This window comes from Moschus berezovskii, chromosome 6 (genome assembly GCF_049115385.1).
Source record: "Moschus berezovskii isolate FMDL1 chromosome 6, NW_MosBer_1.0, whole genome shotgun sequence".
NCBI classification, from domain to species: Eukaryota; Metazoa; Chordata; class Mammalia; order Artiodactyla; family Moschidae; genus Moschus; species Moschus berezovskii.
Genome location: NC_142465.1, coordinates 68,458,403 through 68,483,613, shown reverse-complemented (window position 1 = coordinate 68,483,613; position 25,211 = coordinate 68,458,403). Strand labels below are relative to the sequence as shown.

Below are 25,211 nucleotides of genomic sequence, written 5' to 3'. Positions count from 1 at the left end.
ATGGCATCCTCAAAATGCTAGAAAAAATAATATAATATCTCCCTCTGGATTCTGCATCTATCAGATCATAACTTTTAGTTGACTGTCTTTAAAGAGTATATTTTTCATCTGACTTTGGCCTTCAAAGGCCCTCTCCTGATACTTTTTGGAAAGTAAAATAGGAAGAAACTTTTTTTCTGTGCTTTTTCCCCTTTGTCACTCCTCTTTTTAAGTTTTCAAATCTACTCTCTACTCTCAGCTTACTTACCTGCATTGTTTTATCATCCAGAGCAAGACTGAGTTACTTTCTGGAACAATAACATTTGTTTTGGTTTGAACGCTTAGAACGGCTGTCTAAGCAGCTACTTCCTATTTCAACTCAATTGGTGTTCTTTTGGACAAAATCCATAGAAATTCTGGTTTCAGATAATTAATTTTCTGTTTTTCTTCCTTGACAGTGTAGAAAAACATGGGAGGCAGTGTGGTACAGTGGAAAAAGCATAAATAGGTTTTGGATTCTTACAATACAGGTTCCAAAATATCCTGATTCTCCATGGACATGTAATTTAATCTTTTTGTATTTTAGTTTCCTCACCCATGAAGTGGAGATGTTAATATTAGTCTTGTAGGATCATTTGTAAGGGTTAAGGGAGATATATGTAAAGTTTTTAGACACTGAGCAAATGGTAGTCATAACAGTTGCTGCGGAAGATGTTATTAAAAGTACAACTTTGGGTCTAGGCTACTTAGGTTCAAATCCTGGCTCCAATACTAAATGGCTGTATAAAGCTGTGTAACTGCTACTTATTCAACTACACATTACCTCAGTTTCCTCATCTGTAAAATGGGAACAATGATAATAATATTTATCTCCTAGTGAGGATTAAGGGCTTCCCCAGTGGCTCAGTGGTAAGGATCCAGCTGCAATGTAGGATACTTGCAGGAGACACGGGTTCAATCCCTGGGTTGGAAAGATCCCCTTGAGGTGGAAATGGCAACCCACTCCAGTATTCTTGCCTGAAAAGTCCTGTGGAAAGAGGAGTGTGGTGGGTGGGCTATAATCCATGGGGTCACAAAGAGTCTGACACGACTGAGCACACACTCAGGTCAGGCAGTGAGGATTAAATAAGTAAGCGCGTATGAAATGCAACTGTGCGTGCTTTGCACATAGTGTTAACTATGATGGTGACTGTGATGATGACATCCTCCCTTGCTCTCTAGAACCCTCTTTTAGGACATTGCATTTTTGTTACTAAAATTTCATGTTCCCATTTCTTGTAATTGACCTTTCCACCTCATGGCGTAGTCATACTGCATATACCTACACTATCTGCCCAAATGATTGAAAAGTCCATCTCTCTTGCAATGGGGTTCAATTTTCTTGATTTTAACATTTATTATTCTGCTACATTCCTGGGAAAATTTCATTGATTTGAGCTGAAACACTTTTATTTTTATTTATTTTTATTTTGAGTCATACCATGCGACTTATGGGATCTTAGTTCCCTGACCAGGAATCAAACCCAGGCCCTTAGCAGTGAAAATGCAGAGTCCTAACAACTACACTACCAGGGAATTCCCTCAGCTGAAACACTTATAAGCTACACATGTAATTCTCCTTGTAACTTGTCTGGATATGGGTATAGACCTGCCTCTCAATTCATGATTGTACTTCAAAAAAATATGGGTTAGTGTTAGAGCCAGTACGTCTTTGTTCTCTTTGCAAAAGAAGCAAGGATTTATACTTAAATGGAAGATAAAATGAAACTTGATTTGGGAAATGTTTCTGTAAATCTTTCATTATCAGAGAATTTACTCTTTCAACTATATTTGGGAAAGCCAGTAAGTATGTTAAAGGTGTATTGTTATTAATCTCTCTCATTAACAGATGTCACAGAGGCTTAATGCACAGTGCAGATAACACTAACCATCTGGGCCCAGCAGGGCTACCAACTAACACAGCTAAATCGTTTATCACTCTTGGAAGTTAGAAAATATAGTTTAGGGAAAAGTTTGATTCTTTCAACTGAAGTGATAAAAATAAAATGTGATAAATGATAGATACTATTACCAAATATAAAGTTCTATTAGGCATACTTATTAAAATGCATACATCTTAAATGTATGTTTTCAAAGCATCTCAAGTTTAAAATTACTATATTTAGATTTTCATAACAAATTGAATTTCTGAAAACTTGTACTGTATGTCTTTGTCTTAACAGAACAATGAAAATGAAACTGCCCTACATTGTGCAGCTCAGTACGGACACTCGGAGGTAGTTGCTGTTCTCCTGGAAGAGCTCACCGATCCTACCATCAGAAACAGCAAGCTGGAAACACCTCTGGACCTGGCAGCCCTCTATGGACGGCTTAGAGTGGTCAAAATGATCATCAGTGCACACCCCAACTTAATGAGCTGCAACACCCGAAAGCACACACCACTACACCTTGCTGCACGCAATGGTCACAAGGCAGTTGTTCAGGTGCTGCTGGAAGCAGGAATGGATGTGAGCTGTCAAGTGAGTCTTCGTGCAGCTGTGCTTCCAAAACAATGGTGTTCTTGCTTTGCTTTGAGATACAGATGTTAAAATTTACATCCTAATTACATGTTAAATTTACAGGAAGAAATATTAACATTTTTAAATCAGGCAAATGGTCCACATGTATTTTTGTAACTACTAAATTCAAAGTATCCTGCTACACTGTTGGGAAATATGAAGGGATATAAGCCCTACTCTGTAACCTCATTCTAACTTGAGGGCTTTCCACATGAAAAATTATTACTAGATGGCAGTTATGTGTGGTCTTTTTAGTAATTGTTTCCTTTATTCCAGTATTTAGCACACAGCTTGACATACACCAGGAATTCAGTCTAAAATTGAGTGAATGAAAGGAAGAAATGAAACTGACTTTAATTTTTGAGTATGTACTTTGTGTTTAATATGTTGACACATTTATAATCTATCTCACAGTTATCTTGTGGGATTGAGAGCTATTAAGTTCCAGTACAGAGGTGAGGAATCAGATTCAAAGACTTAGAAACTTGCCTAAGGACGCATAACTCATAAACCCAGCATGTGAATTAAGACTTACTGATTAAAGTCCAGGCCTCTTTCTACAATAATGTACTTGCGTGCATGACTGATAAAGGAAGGATCACTGTACCTAAGGGCAATAAGAAAAAATTGTTAAAGACTTTACCATTTGCATAGGTGAAAAACTTTCTCTTAAAATCTTCCTTGATCATCCTCAGAGCAGAAACCAATCTTTCCCTGCAGTGCTCACAAATTCTTGTCTTCTGTGTTATGTTCCTCTCTCCTTCTACCCTCAAAATAATTCTTAATTTCCATACTAACTCTACGCCAAGAATAGTTGAAGAGTATTCTGAGGTATGGTACTTTTTACTAGGCATTGGTGATACCATGATGTAAAAATAGATATGGTCTACATTTCCACTAAACTTATAGTTTATTGAAGGGAATAGATAATCATATAACATTATAATGTAGTACTATAAGTGCTATAATGAGGAAGATTAGATTGATGTGGAACACACAAGAAAAGTGCTACACTTTAGGGGCAAGCAATACTTCCTGAGTGAAATTATATTTAAACTAAGATTTGACATGTAGTGTAGGTCTGTGGTTCTCAATTGTACTCCCTAGACACTTATTGTTGGGGCTTCCCATGTGGCACTCGTGTTAAAGAAACTGCCTGCCAAAGCAGGGGAGGTAAGCTGTGGGTTTATCTCTGGGTCGGGAATATTCCCTGGAGGAGAGCATGGCACCCCACACCAGTATTCTTACGTGCAGAATCCCATGGACACAGGAGCCTGGAAGGCTACAGTCCATAGGGTCACACAGAGTTGGACACAACTGAAGCAACATAATACACACACACGCATCCTAGGTGACTGAGTCAGAACTCATGGTGGTGCCCAGAAACCTGGTCAGCAAGCTCTCTAGGTGATTCTGATTCAAGCTGAAGATTGAGAAGTGGTGGTATAGGTGATGGTGAAGTAAAGAGGGCTAGGAGTTCTATCCTGCCAGGCAGAGGGACCAGCTTTTGAGATTCGTAGGGAAGAAAACAAGAGAATGATACTGATGAAATGTTTAGTATGTTTGGAGCATGAATAAGGTACAGAAGGTCTGGGGAGAGTTGGGATAGACAAGACAGGATATGGAAAGGAAAGCAAGGAGAATATTTTCCAGGTTTTTTAAGCCACATTAAATTGTGATTTTATTTGCCATTAATAGTTATTTACACATCTGTCTCCTCTGATAGAATGTAAATGTACAAGAGTCAGGATCATATTTCTATACCTTAAAACACCCCTTAACTATTCTTGGTGTAGAGTCGGTATTAAATTAATGCATGTTGAATTGCATGAGCTCACTGGATAGTCACAAAAGCCTCATGAGGTAGGCATTACTACTATTACGTTATATCTGAGAACAACTGAGGGTGAAAGAAGATGAGTGACTTATAACAAGGTCAAATGGCTACACAGAAGCACAGATATTTCACAAATCAAACTTTTGGATTTTGTTTCTAGAATCTCTTCTTTATTCCACACTCCTCTTCTGTCAGAGAGTGCTAAGATTACAAACAATATGTATGAATGCATAAAAGGATATAATTTTTTTAACCTTAGCTTTCCTAATCTTTTTTTTTTTTTTTTTTACTCCCAAGCCATGTGGAGATACTTCCATTTTTCAGTTTTATTTTCCTATCTTCACCACTTGTCAGAGTCCCAGATTGTGTCTGAATAGCAATTCTATTTTCATTGAAATTTTTATACATATCACTTACTTTTCTTTTCCTCGTCTATTTGGCATGGACCAGGTTTCCTGTTTTCCATACAATTCCCTTTACAGTAATTTCCCAGGTTTAAATTGTCAGACAGCACTTCAGCAGCAATGTGCTCTATGCATGTGTGGTTGTAAAGGAATCAGAAATTTACATCCCAGAAAAGGAAATCATGGCCCCATAATGAATGTGAATGATGGCAGGAAGAAATCTTTTAACAGTACTTAAATTGGTCATTGAGAAAAACTATGAGATTTAGAGCTTTGTGGTTTACCTGGGGTTCTAGGACTATTTTTAAATTTCCCAATTTCAGATGTGGGTACTTTCTTCTTTGTACATATGGTTGCATAGATGTAAGTTTTAAAATGTCTTGAATACATGATGATGAAAGAATTAAACAGAAGACAAGCAAGTAGGAAGGAACTGACATTTTGTCCCCAGCATTCCATATTTCCACGTAATTTATTTTTAAGTTTAATTTATCAGAATTTTTTAAATTTATTTTTATTAGAAAACTGAAATTTACAATGTGTTTATAACACTCACTGAGTACATGGCATTTAAAAACAACATCATTAAAGAAAGATAACAAAAATACAAAGTACTTTTCCTTCTTCTTCTTCTTTTTTTCTAGACAGAAAAAGGGAGTGCACTCCATGAAGCAGCTTTGTTTGGAAAAGTGGATGTTGTGCGAGTTCTGTTAGAAACAGGTAACTATCATGATTCTCCATGGAACTTATCTTGCCAAAAACTATTTATACTTCAGAAGTATACAAAGGAAAATGACACAATCCACCCCACTCCACATTACCCTTTTTACCTCACTCTAAATTGTATGCATGTAGAACCATGTAGAATTGAACCTCAGTGTGAAAAATTGATATAAATGTTCATCTTCGTTTTCAATAGATTCTTTAATCAAAAGCTTTTCAGTTCAGTTCAGTTCAGTCACTCAGTCGTGTCCGACTCTTTGCGACCCCATGAATCACAGCATGCCAGGCCTCCCTGTCCATCACCAACTCCCAGAGTTCACTCAAACTCATGTCCATCGAGTCGGTGATGCCATCCAGCCATCTCATTCTCTGTCATCCCCTTCTGCTCCTGCCCCCAATCCCTTCCAGCATCAGAGTCTTTTCCAGTGAGTCAACTCGTCGCATGAGGTGGCCAAAGTATTGAAGTTTCAAAACTTTTAGAAATGATAATTTTATGCTTTTAAATCACATTAAATATATTAGAGAAACTAGCAAAAGAGGGAGAAAATCTCTGCCTTCTATAGGAGGGAGGAATTGATCCCTGTGAAGCTGTGACAATTGCTTGATTTATTAAATAATATACAATTTTCCCTAGGTTTTTATATTGTTAACAGTGGTAAACAGAAATTAGAGTTCCCTATCCTTAAGGTGAATTTTCCTTCTAGTTAATTCATCATTAAAGTGGATTAAAGTGACAGTCACTCAGTCATGTCCAACTCTTTGTGACCCCATGGACTATACATTTTATGGAATTCTCCAGGCCAGAACACTGGAGTGGGTAGCCTTTCTCTTCTCCAGGGGATCTTCCCAACCCAGGGATGGAACCCAGGTCTCCCTCATTGCAGGCAGATTCTTTACCAGCTGAGCCACAAGGGAAGCTCAAGAATACTGGAGTGCGTAGCCTATACCTTCTCCAGGGGATTTTCCTGACCCAGGAATCGAACCAGAGTCTCCTGCATTGCAGGCAGATTCTTTACCAACTGAGATATGAGGGAAGCCCAGTTAATTCATCAACTGAGTAGCTATTGTTTGTAAGTTTCAGTGATTTAAAGAGAACCTTTTAGAGGGAAAGCTCTGAAAGAACAAAGTAGGCTTATTTGTCTCCATAGTGTATTATGATTGAAATAAAATTGAAACCGAGGTCAGATTTTTTTTAAGATCAAAAGGCATAGATTCAAATTCATGCTTGTGAACAATATAAATGAGTCTTCTATGTTATAAACTATATTTGACGTGTTTATTATTTTCCTCAGTAAAAATGTTGAAAGTATTAGCAGACTGTTGCATTGTGAGTGTTCTTATGCAAAATTGAACTTTCATGTATATGTAACTTTGATATGTAATGCAGTGGTGTAATCAATTAAATGTGTGCTGGTAACACATTTCCATACAAATTTGAGCAAATATTTAATAATTTTATTTTAATGAATTAACTTTTGAGGCCAGATCCTGAAAACTGGCTTTTGTTTGCAGTTAGGTGTTTGGGAAGTTTATAGACATTTTTGCTATTTGCTACATTAAACTCTTTATAGTAAAACCTCTTACCATAAATATTTTCAGTATTAAAAGGATTCCAATGGTATTTCAGTTACACACATTAGGAAGTTTGCTCATCAAGTATTTGATGAGTATTGCTGATATTAAATATAATCATGTATAAATAAATGTAGAATATTTGACTTAGTATTTGGACAGTAATTCAAAATAGTCCTACTTTTTCAACTTCTGTGAATGCTAAAGTATTCTAAGACCACTGTTATATTGCTTACATGGTACATTATTGTTATTTTGATCGTATTATGCAGAATATATAAATCACATGACCTTTCTACTTTAGGAATTTACATTCTAATATTTTTCAACTTGATATTCTACAGTTTAGTTAAGTATTTATAACCTAAAATAGCTGTAATCTGAGAAGTTAATGTTTCAGTCAGTGCCCTCTAAGAGTTAAAGTGAAGTGAAGTCACTCAGTCGTGTCCGACTCTTTGCGACCCCATGGACAGTAGCCTGCACCAGGCTCCTCTGAAGAGTACTGGAGTGGGTTGCCATTTCCTTCTCCAGGGAATCTTCCCGACGTGGGGATTGAACCCAGGTCCTCCTGCATTGTAGACAGACGCTTTACCATCTGAGCCACCAGGGAAGTCCTCTAAGAGTTAATTCATTATGAAAAATGTTCCAAATCTTTGGCATCAGTAGACTTCCATCTTCTTTCTTACTAAAATCATGTGTGTGTGTGTCTGTGTGTGTGTGGGGGGCTTAATTAAAGAAAAAAAAAAACTGCCTTAAGTGTTTTGTCTGTATACTTTTGAAATTAGAACAGTTATGTATTGACAGTATCTTCTGGTGTTATTCCACTATGTACATCTAGTGGGTTTTTCTTTTTCTTTCAGGAATTGATGCCAACATAAAAGATAGCTTAGGTAGAACTGTCTTAGACATTTTGAAAGAGCATCCATCTCAGAAATCTCTCCAGATTGCAACTCTCTTACAAGGTAAATAGTACTGAATGATGGATGAGTTTGCCTTACAGTTAAGATTAAATTAAAACTATCCTAGTTTTCTCTTGAGTTTCGAGTTAACATTTACTTTTGAATGAAGTTACTATTTGCATTTTTTTCTGGTAGACTTTTAAACTAAAGAATAATGAATTCCTTTTAATGTTTTATTTCTGTTTTCAACTGCTAAAGTATTTTTTCACTCACTTGATAGTAAAAATATTTTTAATTAAACCCTTATAATAAATATGTAGTTATGAACTTAAAGGTATTAAGTCTATAAAGTGATGCTGAGTTATTATCTTACATTTGAATAAAGCTTTAAGAATTTTCTGGCTTGGATTTTCTATTATTTTGTCTGATTTCTATAACTGTAAGGTAGATAAATCAAATATTATTATTCTTTTTGTACATGAGGGAAATTGAAGCTCCAGGAAGCTAAGTGACTTGCTCAAACATACATCCTATTCCAAGTGGTAGAACTGGTATATAAATGCTGAGTTAACAACAACAAAATTGTCCTTCGTTGAAAGAATACAGATTATTTGCTACCAAATCCAGTAATACAAGATAATTCAATCTTGACAGCCTATGGGTTAATAAAGATCATTTGAGTATATCTGTAGTTAGTTTTGGTTATTAAAATAGATCTACTTAAGTTTTGACAACCGTCTGGGTACTATTTTTTCATTTGCAGGATACATACTTCCTCATTTGATTTTCTCTTTTTGCTTGGTGGTTAGGCCTGATGCGCAGTGTGTTCCTTTAAAAATATAGATGTTTTTTCTTTCTTTTGCATTTAGCTCCTACACTGCTCAGTGTGGATTATCCCCTACAGTCATTATAGATTGGCTGTGAGTGTAATAAAGGGCAGTGGGGTGGGTTTCATAGGATATCAGTTGAGAAGCTGAAGAGCAGCTTTGTCCTTCAGGAGGACAGGAAGACAAGTTGGGCAGGAGACATGTAGATACAGGAGTCAACAAAGACCAAAGAGGGAAAGAGAACAGACTCACTACAAGAGGTCATTATGTTCTTTTCTCTCTTTATTTTCCAAAACCTCTCAGGGAACTTCAAGCCCCTACAATTTTCTTATTAATAAAGAAGTTAATTGCTAGTCAAGTGCTATAGAGATAAATCAGAGAAGAATACAAGTATGATTCTTCATATTAATTCAAATTAAAATCAAGTTGAATGAAAGCTGAAAAATAAAAGAGTGGTATGCAACCTTTAAATCAGTCTTTGCCTTCTAGGCACTGTATTTCATATTTGATTTTTGCCTCTAACTGAATTAAAAAATACCTGAGACGTTTGCCTAATATATCTTTTGGGATAAGCAAATAACTGCTGTCCACTGAAAAGGGGGCATGACATAATTACAGACACTTTTAACACATTGCATTGGTTCAACTTAGATGAAAATGTTATTATACAGGTGTTCTCTTAAATAGTCATGATTTGTTCATTAGGTATGTAAATTTGTGATAGAGTATTTGCTACTTCTTTGAATTTTTATAGTTATTGTCAAATTTTAGAATGTGAAGACATTATCTATATTCTCTGCATTCCTGGTGTTCAATCATTGGCATAGTTAATATCTTATGAAAAAGTTTGTCATTGCAGTAAATACAATTTATAGTAGGTAAAATTACTGCCGGGGTCAAAAATTGTAGTGATAGAATGCCATATGCTGCTTTCTTTTCCTAGCAGAATTTGCCTAGTAGAATTGCTCTTAGGTAGAAACTATTTGGATAGTATGAAGACACAGGTGGTTGGCATGAAAGCACAAAGTGTCTTAACTGAATTTTAAGAAAGAAGGGGTTCCTTCTGAATAAAGAAGCACAAGTAAAAGATACCCTTGGGGAGGAGTCTATTGATTTAATCTCTTAGAGGCTACAAACTGTGATGAATGCCCTTTGGGCGATAGCAGATATAACTTGTTTAGATCACATACTAATTTAATTAGATTTCAACATTTAAAAATCTAGGATTTCAGATAACACTCCAGAGTTTTGGTTTCTCAAAAAATGCAAGCTTTCCTTTTACTTCATGGCTGAACTTTAGATGGTGCATCTGCTCTCTGGTTAACCAGGCTCTGCAGGCTGTCTGTTTTTTTCTGTATCATTGAGAGTAAATATTAGTTGACATATATCCCTGCATTCAGATGCTGTTTTCTTTATGACTGAGAGAAAAGTGAGATGATTCTTATATCTATCTGTGTTTGCTACTTACTTGCTGAATAAGCATGGCCAAGTTAATAATCCTTCCCCTTTAGTTTTCATCTTTAAAGCTGAGATAATAATAGTGACTGTGTCATAGTTTTGAGAAGATTAAATGAGTTAATTTATAGCAAATACTTAAAACAGTTCTGAGTGTATAGAAGGCAATATTTAAGTTTTATTATTACTATGTCCTCATCAAAGTTGGAAAATGAGTGAGGTGCTGAGTACGGAACACTGCTTCAAGAATAAAGCAAAAAACATTATTTTTTTGTTGAACTAAAGTTCAGTATGAAATTATGTTTATCTCACAAAGTTATAACACCATTGCAAATTAAGCTTATCCCACTTCATTTATTTATGTTACCTGACTGGTTGTTATATGCATCTAAACTTTATATCCCTGTTTATGGACATGGTCTATTCAAAGCATCAGTCAGAGAGTTTTAAACCTCCAGATAGAATATATTTAAGGAAACCAAGGATGTTATTGTATCTGCAACTGGTAAATTTATTTTTAAGGAAAGAATGTGACAAAAGTTTACTTTTCATGAAAAGGATTCATGAGTCTCTCTTGAAATACTTTTTTCTGTTTTAATTAAAAAGCTTCAAATTAATAGGTCATCATGAAGATATTTCACTTTGGTTTTTTGAAGTTTTTTGGAAAAACTTAGGATATGAAGAAATAACTAAAAAAGTGACCATCAAAAGTAAAACCAAGTTAGAGGTTTTAACATATATGAATTCAAGTATGTGATTTCAAAAACTTATATACACAGAATATTTAGAAGGTGCGGGAAGACCAACAGTCCTTGAAGAGCACATACAGGAAGATATGACACAAGAAACACATATTTCCTCTCCTGTTGAATCTCCCTCCCAGAAGACCAAAAGTGAGTAGCTAATTGTAAAACCCTCGAGATGGTATTAGACTGTTATGCACAATTTTATGCTCTATGTACAAAAGGGCTCAAACTTGTGAAAATTTAAGGTCTAATAAGTTATATCTTCTACTCTATATTTTATCCATTATTCAGTCAGTATTTATTGAGCTCCTACTGTTTATCAGACACTGTTCTTAGTCCTGAGATACAGTGGTGATCAGGGAAAATAGCAATCCCTGCTGACATGAAGCTTACATGGAGTGAATATTTCACAGTTGACTTTTTCCCCCTAAAATATGTTTTTAAGGTAGACTAAAAAACATATCTTGAATGTAACTGCTGTTTTTTTTTTTTAGAATAAATCATTGGGATGAAGTTGCTTTCTGAGAATAATTAGAAAAAAAAGAGTATTTGTGTGTAACCTGTGAAATATTCATGTCCATAGTTGATGCATGTTATATATCTGTTCCTTCTGTTATCCCTTTATTAGTTATATAATTATTTGTTTAAATATGTTCTGCTATTTTTGTTGAACCTGGAAAGTAGAATCCCAGCACTATTTCAATTTTTTAAATGTTGAATGAATTCTGTCAGTAAAGTATAATGCCCACAAATACTTAGATTGAGGTCCCCAATCTCCAGAATCTAATGCCTGGTGATATAATGTGGAATTGATATAATAGTAATTAAGTTAACAATAAGTGTAATGTGCATGAATCATCCCAAAACCATCCCCCCAATGCTGACTGTGGGAAAATTGTCTTCCACAAAACCATTCCCTGGTACCAAAAATGTTCAGGACCACTGTTCTAAAAGACTATTGAAATTAAATGCTATTATAAATGAAGTTTTAGGAATTGTGATTCCAAATGATTTTATTTACTATATTTGTGTGAACCTTCAGTACTTATTTTCATTCTGATAAAGAAAAAAAATAGACAAAATTGGAATTTTTTTGTCTTTTAATATTATTGTACTAATTATGGTTTCAGTTCAGTTCAATTCAGTCACTCACTCGTGTCCAACTCTTTGCGACCCCATGGACTGCAGCACGCCAGGACTCCCTGTCCATCACCAACTCCCAGAGTTTACCCAAACTCATGTCCATTGAGTCTGTGATGCCATCCAACCATCTTATCCTCTGTGGTCCCCTTCTCCTTCTGCCTTCAATCTTTCTCATCACTAGAGTCTTTTCAAGTGAGTCAGTTATTCACATCAGGTGGCCAAAGTATTGGAGTTTCAACTTCAACATTAGTCCTTCCAATGAACACCCAGGACTGATCTCCTTTAGGATGTACTGGTTGGATCTCCTTGCAGTCCAAAGGACTCTCAAGAGTTTTCTCCAGCACCACCGTTCAAAAGCATCAATTCTTTGGTGCTCAGCTTTCTTTATAGTCCAATTGTACATCCATGCATGACTATTGGAAAAACCATAGCCTTGACTAGATGGACCTTTGTTGTCAAAGTAATGCCTCTGCTTTTTAATATGCTGTCTAGTTTGGTCATAACTTTTCTTCCAAGGAGCAAGCATCTTTTAATTTCATGGCTGTGGTTTCCACCTGTAGTAATTTTAGAGCCCCCCAAAATGAAGTCTGTCACTGTTTCCACTGTTCCTCATCTATTTGCCATGAAGTGGTGGGAACAGATGCCATGATCTTCATTTTCTGAATGTTGAGCTTTAAGCCAAATTTTTCACTCTCCTCTTTCACTTTCATCAAGAGGCTCTTTAGTTCTTCTTCGCTTTCTGCCTTAAGGGTGATGTCATCTGCATATCTGAGGTTATTGATATTTCTCCCGGCAGTCTTGATTCCAGCTTGTGCTTCATCCAGCCCAGCGTTTCTCATGATGTACTCTACATAAAAGTTAAATAAGCAGGGTGATGATATACAACCTTGACATATTCCTTTTCCTATTTGGAACTAGTCTGTTGTTCCGTGTCCCGTTCTAACTGTTGCTTCCTGACCTGCATACATATATCTCAAGAGGTAGGTAAGGTAGTCTTGTATTCCCATCTCTTTCAGAATTTTTCACAGTTTATTGTGATCCACACTGTCAAAGGCTTTGGCATAGTCAATGAAGCAGAAATAGATGTTTTTCTGGAACTCTCTTGCTTTTTCCATGATCCAGCGGATGTTGGCAATTTGGTCTCTGGTTCCTCTGCCTTTTCTACAACCTGCTTGAACATCTGGAAGTTCATGGTTCATGTATTGCTGAAGCCTGGTTTGGAGAATTATGAGTATTACCTTACTAGTGTGTGAAATGAGTGCAATTGTGCGGTAGTTTGAGCCTTCTTTGGCATTGCCTTTCTTGGGATTGGAATGAAAACTGACTTTTTCCAGTCCTGTGGCCACTGCTGAGTTTTCAAAATTTGGTGGCATATTGAGTGCAGCACTTTCACAGCATCATCTTTCAGGATTTGAAATAGCTCAACTAGAATTCCATCACCTCCACTAGCTTTGCTCGTAGTGATGCTTCCTAAGGCCCACTTGACTTCACATTCCAAGATGTCGGGGTCTAGGTGAGTGATCACACCATTGTGATTATCTGGGTGTGAAGATCTTTTTTGTACCGTTCTTCTATGTATTCTTGCCACCTCTTCTTAATATCTTCTGCTTCTGTTAGGTCCATACCATTTCTGTCCTTTATTGAGCCCATCTTTGCATGAAATATTCCTTGGTATCTCTAATTTTCTTGAAGAGATGTCTAGTCTTTCCCATTCTATTGTTTTCCTCTATTTCTTTGCACTGATCACTGAGGAAGGCTTTCTTATCTCTCTTTGCTATATTTTGGAACTCTGCATTCAAATGGGTATGTCTTCCCTTTTCTCCTTTGCTTTTGGTTTCTCTTCTTGTCACAGTTATTTATAAGGCCTCCTCAGACAGCCATTTTGCTTTTTTGCATTTCTTTTTCTTGGGGATGGTCTTGATCCCTGTCTCCTGTACAATGTCTATAGTTCATCAGACATTCTGTCTATCAGATCTAGTCCCTTAAATCTATTTCTCACTTCCACTGTATAATCATAAGGGATTTGATTTAGGTCAGACCTGAATGGTCTAGTGGTTTTCCACACTTTGTTCAATTTAAGTCTGAATTTGGCAATAAGGTGTTCATGATCTGAGCCACAGTCAGTTCCCAGTCTTGTTTTTGCTGACTGTATAGAGCTTCTCCATCTTTGGCTGCAAAGAATAGAATCCATCTGATTTTGGTGTTGGCCATCTGGTGTTGTCCATATGTAGAGTCTTCTCTTGTGTTGTTGGAAGAGGGTATTTGCTATGACCAGTGTGTTCTCTTGGCAGAACTCTATTAGCCTTTGCCCTTCTTCATTCTGTACTCCAAGGCCAAATTTGCCTGTTACTCCAGGTGTTTCTTGACTTCCTACTTTTTGCATTCCAGTCTCCTATAATGAAAAGGACATCTCTTTTTTGGGTTTTAGTTCCAAAAGGTCTTGTAGTTCTTCATAGAACTGTTCAGCTTCTTCAGCGTTACTGGTTGGGGCATAGACTTGGATTACAATGATATTGAATGGTTTGCCTTGGAAATGAACAGAGATCATTCTGTTGTTTTTGAGATTGCATTAAAGTACTGCATTTTGGATTCTTTTGTTGACTATGATGCCTAGTCCATTTCTTCTATGGGACTCTTGCCCACAGTAGTAGATATAATGGTCATCTGAGTTAAATTCACCCTTTTCAGTCCATTTTAGTTCACTGATTCCTGAAATGTCGATGTTCACTCTTGTCATCTCCTGTTTGAGCACTTCCAATTTGTCTTGATTCATGGACCTAACATTCCAGGTTCCTATGCAATATTGCTCTTTATAGCATCGGACCTTGTTTCTATCACCAGTCACATCCACAACTGGGTTTTGTTTTTGCTTTGTCTCCGTCCCTTCATTCTTTCTGGAGTTATTTCTCCACTGATCTCCAGTAGCATATTGGGCACCTACCGACCTGGGGAGTTCATCTTTCAGTGTCCTATCTTTTTGCCTTTTCATACTGTTCATGGGGTTCTCAAGGCAGGAATACTGAAGTGGTTTGCCATTCCCTTCTCCATTAGACCATGTTTTGTCAGAACTCTTCACCATGACCTGTCCATCTTGGATGGCCCTACACAGCATGGCTTAGTTTCTTTGAGTTAGACAAAATGTGGTCCATGTGATTAGATTTTTTAGTTTTCTGTGATTGTGGTTTCAGTTTGTCTGCCCTCTGATGCCCTCTATCAGTGCATACCGTCTTACTGGGGTTTCTCTTAACTTGGAGGTGTTAGTACCTTACTTTCAGTGCAATAAACTTTCTGATAATTTTGTTTGCTATGTTTTGAGTTCTAGCACTATACTGGTTATATTTTTATTATTTAGCATGAAGTTTTAGCAGTATTCTTTTTTGAAACTTCTGAAAAATTTGCTCTCTTCTTATAGGTGAAACTGTGACTGGCGAATTATCAAAACTCTTGGATGAAATAAAGCTCTGTCAAGAAAAGGATTATTCTTTTGAAGATTTGTGCCACACAATATCAGACCACTACTTAGATAATTTGAGCAAGATTTCAGAGGAAGAGCTTGGGAAAAATGGAAGCCAGAGTGTAGTAAGTAAGGGGGGAAAGAAGACAATATGTCTGTGTTTGCCAGTTCATTGTGTACCTGAAAACCATGGGATTTATGTGTTACCTTACCTTTAGATTTAGCCAGGGTCAATGTCAGGCTCCCTGTTGTGCTTCCCTGATATTTATTTGTGTTTCATTCTCACTGCATGTGTAGGGAAGAAATGCTTTGATAAATCACTTATGGTTTGTGATGATCTCACTGCTGTTAGACCCTTGTAACATATAAATGCATAGTCCCTTTGATTATGTTCTTTTAGTTTTATTGGGCATAATGACAGTGGTTTCCAAAGAAAGAAGAAAACCTTCCTTTTGTCTTTTTCCCTGTTTTCTCTGTCATCTAACACCATCTTGAAGAAGAAAGACATAGCTGAGCCATGAGTTTATACTTCCTGCCTACTTTATAAATCATAGTAGGAGAGAGTTATTGTGGATAGTTTGACCTGAATATTTTCATAATCTTACACAAATCCCAATAGTTTGCATGCAAACTGTAAGCTCAGAATCTGAATCATGAGTAAGAGATTCTTGGCTTAGTTGAATTTTTATATTGATACAATAGCAAGAAAAACTATAGACAATTGGTCAGTTTAAAGTCAGGATTTTTATATCTGTCTTTAGTCCTATAGAAGGATTTATAGGATGCATTGGTATTAAAGGAAATGCATTATTATGCTATGAAAACTTTTATCATTTTTAGTACTTAATTTGTTATAGACATATTATACTTTCTTCAAAAACTGGTAACAGAGTGGAATGTGTTAACTATGACATTTTATTTATGAAGGCTAAAAAAAGTTTGCTAAGTATACTGACTGTTATGAGAACAATTACTTCATTTAGTTACTTACTGTTACATAAAGTGATACTTTCCCAGGGTAGTATTTGCTAGTCTAGGTCCAAGGCCAGTCATACCTTCTAGGCCTGTTTTGTTTTTTCTTTTACTGTGTTTTGTAAAACATCACGTTATTGGCTCCAATAAAAGCTCTTTATGAATAATTATGATTAACTATATGTATAATGAAGTAAATACTTGTAGCTTTTCCCAAATGATATTTTTATAGTAATGAAATATTTACTGTACTAACTTTAATGTTAGGGCAAAACTCCTTTTTTTTTTTTTTTAAATCTACAACAGGCCTATGCTCACTCAAATTATAAACCAGTTACATTTCCACATTTCCTTGAAATTTGATTAGAAATTAAGACATATTTATCCTTCATAAACAATACATAGTGTTTAGGTCCATTCCTAAAGATATCTATGAAGTGGCTACTTCTGGTCTTCTATTTTTCAACCCACAAATTTTTCTGAAAGACCTGATATTCTGGACCAGTGGTTTCTAAACCTTTCTTGTTATGTACCAGTAGTAAACAAATTTTGAGCAAACATCCCAAATATATTTATATTTTTTAAGAATATATGCTATAAATTATGGGGCATATACTACAAGAGAAATTCAAGTGAGGATGATAAAGTATAAAATGGATGATCTAATTTTTTTTCTTTTATTAAGTTGGTATCTTGTGTACTCTAGGGTCTGCATGCTCTGCTTGGAGACCATAATTCAAAGTTATATCTTTTGAGTAGTGATGGCAAGGGCTTTTGGCATTGAGAGGGTGACATAATTTGGGGTGAGTGGTGGCCACTTTTTTTTGTAAGTCAAAGACTGTTTTTTTGAGAAAAAAAAAAAGACTATCACAGTACTAAGGGAGAAATTAATGCTCCTAAGTTGAACTCAAGTTCAAAATTCAAGTTTATATGTCCATCAAAATGATCACTCTTTGTTCCTGTAATGAAACTTTATATTGTGTTCTTTGAAAATATTATCATATGAAAATATTAAAGGTTACATGAAGCAGAAAAGCAGAGAGTACACATGAGTAAGAGCAAATAGTTCTATTTATCTGGAATAATAAAGTTCATAAAGGGGGACAATGGAGATAAGATTAGAAGAAAGAATGAGTTCAGGCCATGGATGATTTTGAATGTCAGGCTGAGAATTTTGGTATTTATTTTTTAGGAAATGAGAAAAATCTGAAGGATTTTAGATGCATAAATGCATTATTGAAAGCTGACTTTCAGAAGTTGAATCTGATAGAAACTTGTTATTGAATGTTTAAAAAGCAATGCAATTTATTTAACTCTTCTCTACAGCCTGTGTTGTATTTGAGTTAATTCCTGTTTTGTTGAATGTCTGTTTCTGTTTATCAAGAATGTTTTTCCAAGTTTTAAAAATGAATTATACTCTCAAATTATACAAAAATTTAACTGAGTACTTTTATATCATTTAATATAAATGGTCATTACAGTGTTGTGAGCTATAGCACTTATAATAGCAATAATGAGATGTGGTTTCTAACTTCGAACAGTTCAGAATTTCTGCTCCAAGAAGTCTTAAATCACTGTGTGTAGACAAAACTAATATGAAAAACAAATAAATATTATAAGAATTGACATTTATTAGGTGCTTGCTATTTGATGTTTTAATGCTTTATATTGCTAAAACCATCTAATCCATACAGTAATCCTAATAATGGAGTTATAGATTTGGGACATGACTCAGCTGTTAAGTGACAGATCTAGGATTCAAACTGAGAGCCAGTGTCATTAATTCCGAGCTATATTCCTTATAATAAATTACCCTGTAGCCAAAGGAAATTTTTTAAGGGAGAGATTAATGATTTATAGGTTAAATTAAATCATTAAATTAATGATTTAATGATTCATTGACGCCTTCATGGAGGTAGGGAGAAATTAAATCGCAATCTGGAGGAAAGGGAAATAATCTCTGCACTTGTATTGGAATGAATGAATGGGAGAGAATTTCAGTCTGCAGAACATAATGTGCAAAAGCCCAAAGGTGAGGCCTAGCACTTAAAATGAGGATAATTTACCATGAGAGTTTGTTTTGAAAAGTAGTGGAGAGTGAAGCTGGGTAAGTCATAATAATTTTTAACATTGACATAACACTTTATATTAATTGATTTAATCCTCACACTAACCCTATGAGATAGGTAGTATTACTCCTCCCATTTTATAGATAAGAAAAGTGGAGGCACAGAGAACTTGTATGACTTTCCTAAGTTTACACAGTAAATACCAGGGCCAGTCTGGTGTTTACTGGATCTGGACAAAGGCAGTCTTACCACTCAACTATTTCGTTACAGAACAGGGCAGATAATTAGATTGGGAAGCTAGTCAGAAGTTTACTATTGATGCTGAGGAGAATAACCCTTGAGTATGGGAGTCCATTCATGAAGGTGACATTTTTAGAAGTTAGAAGTGGTACCTCAATGTCAGATGTTCTGGGGAGAGACTCAAACAGTGATTCTTAGCAATGGTCGTACATTAGACTTTGCTGCTGCTGCTGCTGCTAAGTCACTTCAGTCGTGTCCGACTCTGTGTGACCCCATAGATGGAAGCCCACCAGTCTCCCCCGTCCCTGGGATTCTCCAGGCAAGAACGCTGGAGTGGGTTGCCATTTCCTTCTCCACTTATCTAGAAAGCTTCAAAAAATGCAGACACCCTCGGGTACTATGGCAGAACAACTGAAACAGAATTGTTTTGGGTGATTCTGAACATTGTTCTTTAAAAAGCTTATACTAACATGTATATTATTGGTCTAGAGGACCAAAACTCTGCTAGGACCTTACTGAAGTAATCCAGGCCTCAGATAATGAGTCTGAACTGCGGTCTTGCTAAAACCACAGAATTATGGAATTTTAGATCTAAATAAATCTCAGACTTCTGGTGCCCAGCCTAATTCTACTGTGCAGTATAAGAGCTCTCTTGAAGTAGGGAGGTTTCAGTTCATCATTAAGGAAAATTCAAACTGTAGTTCAGCCATAGTCATAAGTTGCAATTATTTCTATATTATAGTGGAAAGTTAAATGTGGAAAACACTTATGTTAAGTTTTCACATTACTAGCTGAAGGACAGGCGTTTGAGTTCAGTTAAACTTTAAGTTTATATGATATGAAATGTTCAGATTATTTGTTGTCATATGACAGATAATTCCAGAAGTAGTTTAGAAGAAATAAAAGTAAAGGAAAATCTTTTGTGTAGCATTTATGTTATTAATAAATTTGTTTTATATATTAATGACTTGGCTTGAATTTTTTAGGTATTTTAACTATTGTCATTTTAACTTTTATTGCCTATTTTATCCAATAGAGGGCACTCTAATTCAGTAATTTAAAATATAAAATCAGCCATCTTATGTAAGAACTTTTATTTTTGAATTGGAGATTTTGGTTTTATTAAAATATTAGCCTTAAAATGGTAGTTTGAAAAATTTTACTAAAGTAAGTGAATTAGGAGTTAAATTCTTACAATGATTGAATGTTTTTGATAGAAGGTTTTACGTTTAGTGTGAAGGGAAGCTCAAGTTAAAATTGCATTTTATCTTGCATAAATTTTAATTCAAAAGTCAGTCTGTTTTAAGTTCTTTTATAATATGCAAATGGAATCATTTTCTAAGTTGAATTAAGACATTATATAATCTAGAATGTAAATTTTGAAAAAATATAAATATCTTCACATTCTTTACCAAGCCCGGAAACTTAGATTTTTGAAATAATATAAAATTATCTGAAAAACATTTTTAGTCACTTCATTTGTTTTCCTAAGTCATGTATCAGCTTTCCCTCTGTGTGTAAACAATGTACACACTTTTAAAATGTGAACATACCATGCCTTAGAGAAATTTGATGATAGCATAAAGATCTTTAGAGCAAATTTCAGAATTTAAGTTTCAGGAAATCATTTTTTAAGATATAAATTTTAAAAGGCATTATTGTCTCACCATCCCATGTATCTAAGAAATAAATAAGCGTCAGGGATGAAATATGTATTTTTTTCTCTTGAGGGGAAACCTATACACTTTAGCAGCACCTAAGCATTATTATTTGAATGGAGTTGTATTGGCAAGTTTTGTGCAATTTAACTCTGAATATATTCAGTATACTTGCCTTGAGAACCCCATGAACAGTATCAAAGGGCAAAATGATAAGATACTGAATGAGGAATTCCCCAGGTCGGTAGGTGCCCAGTATGCTACTGGAGATCAGTGGAGAAATAACGCTAGAAGGAATGAAGGGATGGAGCAAAAGCAAAACCAATACCCAGTTGTGGATGTGACCGGTGATAGAAGCAAGGTCCGGTGCTATAAAGAGCAATATTGCAGAGGAACCTGGAATGGTAGGTCCATGAATCAAGGTAAATTGGAAGTGGTCAAACAGGAGATGGCAAGAGTGAACATAGACATTCTAGGAATCAGTGAATTAAAATGGACTGGAATGGGTGAATTTAACTCAGATGACCATTATATCTACTACTGTGGGCAGGAATCCCTTAGAAGAAATGGAGTAGCCATCATGGTCAACAAAAGAGTCCGAAATGCAGTACTTGGATGCAATCTTAAAAACGACAGAATGATTTCTGTTCGTTTCCAAGGCAAACCATTCAATATTACAGTAATCCAGGCCTATGCCTCAACCAGTAACGCAGAAGAAGCCGAAGTTGAACGGTTCTATGAAGACCTACAAGACCTTTTAGAACTAACACCCAGAAAAGATGTCCTTTTCATTATAGGGGACTGGAATGCAAAAGTAGGAAGTCAAGAAACACCTGGAGTAACACGCAAATTTGGCCTTGGAGCACAGAATGAAGCAGGGCAAAGGCTAATAGAGTTTTGTCAAGAGAATGCACTGGTCATAGCAAACACCCTCTTCCAACAACACAAGAGAAGACTCTACACATGGACATCACCAGATGGTCAACACCGAAATCAGATTGATTATATTCTTTGCAGCCAAAGATGGAGAAGCTGTATACAGTTAGCAAAAACAAGACCAGGAGCTGACTGTGGCTCAGATCATGAACTCCTTATTGCCAAATTCAGACTGAAATTGAAGAAAGTAGGGAAAACCACTAGACCATTCAGATATGACCTAAATCCAATCCCTTATGATTATACACTGGAAGTGAGAAATAGATTTAAGGGACTAGATCTGATAGAGTGCCTGATGAACTCTGGACGGAGGTTCGTGACATTGTACAGGAGACAGGGACCAAGACCATCCCCATGGAAAAGAAATGCAAAAAAGCAAAATGGCTGTCTGGGGAGGCCTTACAAATAGCTGTGAAAAGAAGAGAAGCGAAAAGCAAAGGAGAAAAGGAAAGATATAAGCATCTGAATGCAGAGTTCCAAAGAATAGCAAGGAGAGATAAGAAAGCCTTCCTCAGTGATCAATGCAAAGAAATAGAGGAAAACAACAGAATAGGAAAAACAAGAGATCTCTTCAAGAAAATTAGAGATTCCAAGGGAACATTTCATGCAAAGATGGGCTCGATAAAGGACAGAAATGATATGGACCTAACAGAAGCAGAAGATATTAAGAAGAGGTGGCAAGAATACACAGAAGAACTGTACAAAAAAGATCTTCACAACCAGGATAGTCACGATAACATGATCACTGACCTAGAGCCAGACATTTTGGAATGTGAAGTCAAGTGGGCCTTAGAAAGCATCACTACGAACAAAGTTAGTGGAGGTGATGGAATTCCAGTTGAGCTATTTCAAATCCTGAAAGATGATGCTGAAAAGCGTTGCACTCAATATGCCAGCAAATTTGGAAAACTCAGCAGTGGCCACAGGACTGGAAAAGGTCAGTCTTCATTCCAATCCCAAAGAAAGGCAATGCCAAAGAATGCTCAAACTACCGCACAATTGCACTCATCTTACACGCTAGTAAAGTCGTGCTCAAAATTCTCCAAGCCAGGCTTCAGCAATATGTGAACCGTGAACTCCCAGATGTTCAAGCAGGTTTTAGAAAAGGCAGAGGCACCAGAGATCAAATTGCCACCATCCGCTGGATCATGGAGAAAGCAAGAGAGTTCCAGAAAAATATCTATTTCTGCTTCATTGACTATGCCAAAGCCTTTGACTGTGTCGATCACAATAAACTGTGGAACATTCTGAAAGAGATGGGAATCCCAGATCACCTGACCTGCCTCTTGAGAAACCTGTATGCAGGTCAGGAAGCAACTGTTAGAACTGCACATGGAACAACAGACTGGTTCCAAATAGGAGAAGGTGTACGTCAAGGTTGTATATTGTCACCTTGCTTATTTAACTTATATGCAGAGTACATCATGAGGAACACTGGGCTGGAAGAAGCACAAGCTGGAATCAAGATTGCTGGGAGAAATATCAATAACCTCAGATATGCAGATGACACCACCCTTATGGCAGAAAGTGAAGAGGAACTCAAAAGCCTCTTGATGAAAGTGAAAGAGGAGAGTGAAAAGGTTGGCTTGAAGCTCAACATTCAGAAAACAAAGATCATGGCATCTGGTCCCATCACTTCATGGGAAATAGATGGAAAAACAGTGGAAACAGTGTCAGACTTTGTTTTTTTGGGCTCCAAAATCACTGCAGAAGCTGATTGCAGCCATGAAATTAAAAGACGCTTGCTCCTTGGAAGGAAAGTTATGACCAACCTTGATAGTATATTAAAAAGCAGAGACATTACTTTGCCAACCAAGGTCCGTCTAGTCAAGGCAATGGTTTTTCCCGTGGTCATGTATGGATGTGAGAGTTGGACTGTGAAGAAGGCTGATCGACAAAGAATCGATGCTTTTGAACTGTGGTGTTGGAGAAGACTCTTGAGAGTCCCTTGGACTGCAAGGAGATCCAACCAGTCCATTCTAAAGGAGATCAATCCTGGTGTTCATTGGAAGGACTGATGCTAAACCTGAAACTCCAATACTTTGGCCACCTCATGTGACGAGTTGACTCACTGGAAAAGACTCTGATGCTGGGAAAGGTTGGGGGCGGGAGCAGAAGGGAATGAGAGAGAATGAGATGGCTGGATGGTATCACCGACTCTGTGGACATGAGTTTGAGTGAACTCCGGGAGTTGGTGATGGACAGGGAGGCCTGGTGTGCTATGATTCATGGGGTCGCGGAGAGTCGGACACGACTGAGCGACTGAACTGAACTGAACTGATATTTCTTTTATATTATTTTGTTTTTATATTTTGCTCATATTATTTCACACCCTGGTTTTTTTCTCCCCCTAATTGTTAATTATTCTTGCTGATTATGATGTGATGCATAATATTGTATCGTGTGCACATTTTGAAACGTGTTTGACAGTAAAATATCTCTAATCCTAAGAGCATTCTGTTAAGGTATTCGTAGGCAGCAAACTTCCTTCCTAATTAAACTTCTATATGTTTGAATTTCATGAAGTTTTGTGATCACTCTGCAGATATAACATCAGCCACTTTGTTTTGATATTTCCATTCTCTGTGATCTCTCTGTAATATCTAACTTGAAATTAATCTTCCTAACAGAAAACTCAGCTATTATGATTTCCCTGAGAATCTGTACTTTTTTTCTCATGAGTTAACTGTAGTGTTTTTTTGAAAATTTGATAATAATTCAACTTGCTTCTAATCTTGCTCTCCAGATAATGATGAAGTTAGTTGAAAATTTGATAATAATTCAACTTGCTTCTAATCTTGCTCTCCAGATAATGATGAAGTTAATTTTTGACAACTCTCAGCCGCTTGTCACATTGACCTCATTCATTTGCCATAATGCATCTGATCTGTAATTCTGTTTCATGCTGTGCATTTGAGAATTCTTGATCCTGTTTTGGAGTAAAGGCTTTGGACAGCCTGCCATTGTAAAGGAATCCCATTTTGCTTCCTAATGCCAAAGGAAATCATTCTAGAGCCTGAGCTTAAAGAGACACGTCAGTGGCGATAATCACTTATCTTTGTGTTCCAGGAAATGTTTTTCACCTTGAAGAGCAATTAATTCTAATAGAGTATTGAACTAGTAACCAAAAAAAAAAAAAATTAACTGAAATCACTCATGCTTCTAACGAATTTTATCATGGGACCATTTGAGACATGACTACTGAATATTGGGATCAATTCAGCTTCTAACAGATGAAGAATTAGATTCCCTACAATACAATCAAAGTCAATAACAGTAGATGGAAAATATTCTGTGTGGCTTGCTTTAACCTCAGGCTTAGAATTTTAAAATTGTCTGGTATTATTTTAACTTGCTCTTGCCAGAATTTTTATTTCTACCATCTATGCTTTTTAAAGTTTTAATATTTTGGTTGCTTAGTTTCACAACCGTTCCATTTAGTTAATAGCTGCCAGTTTATTCTACCGAATAATTAATAATGAGAAACAAAGTCTAAATTTGGAGAAAGAATGTGGTAATCAAGACAGTGAATTTGACAGGGAATGAAAAAGTTCTAAAATGAACCAGGATAATGAACCAGTGAGAAGTTTATACTAATAAAAGTGGAAATAGCTTGCCCCTAAAATAAATGAGACAAACATTGACTCTGTTATATCTTTTCCTATAATCATCTGTACTATGTTACTGAAATAAATCTATTCCAGCTTTGAAGAAGATTTTCATTTTACCCTATAATCTT

At 36.1% G+C, this 25,211-nt stretch overlaps 1 protein-coding gene across 1 annotated transcript in view; it reads left to right on the top strand.

Moving 5' to 3' along the window:
• Positions 1–25,211, top strand: part of LOC148777644 (ankyrin repeat and sterile alpha motif domain-containing protein 1B-like) — a 573,212-nt gene that overhangs the window by 175,085 nt on the left and 372,916 nt on the right. The window contains exons 4-8 of the mRNA XM_088837030.1: positions 2,202–2,498; positions 5,423–5,498; positions 7,934–8,035; positions 11,034–11,147; positions 15,556–15,722. Coding sequence (XP_088693156.1) covers positions 2,202–2,498; positions 5,423–5,498; positions 7,934–8,035; positions 11,034–11,147; positions 15,556–15,722 — 756 coding nt within the window. The remainder of the gene's footprint in view (positions 1–2,201; positions 2,499–5,422; positions 5,499–7,933; positions 8,036–11,033; positions 11,148–15,555; positions 15,723–25,211) is intronic.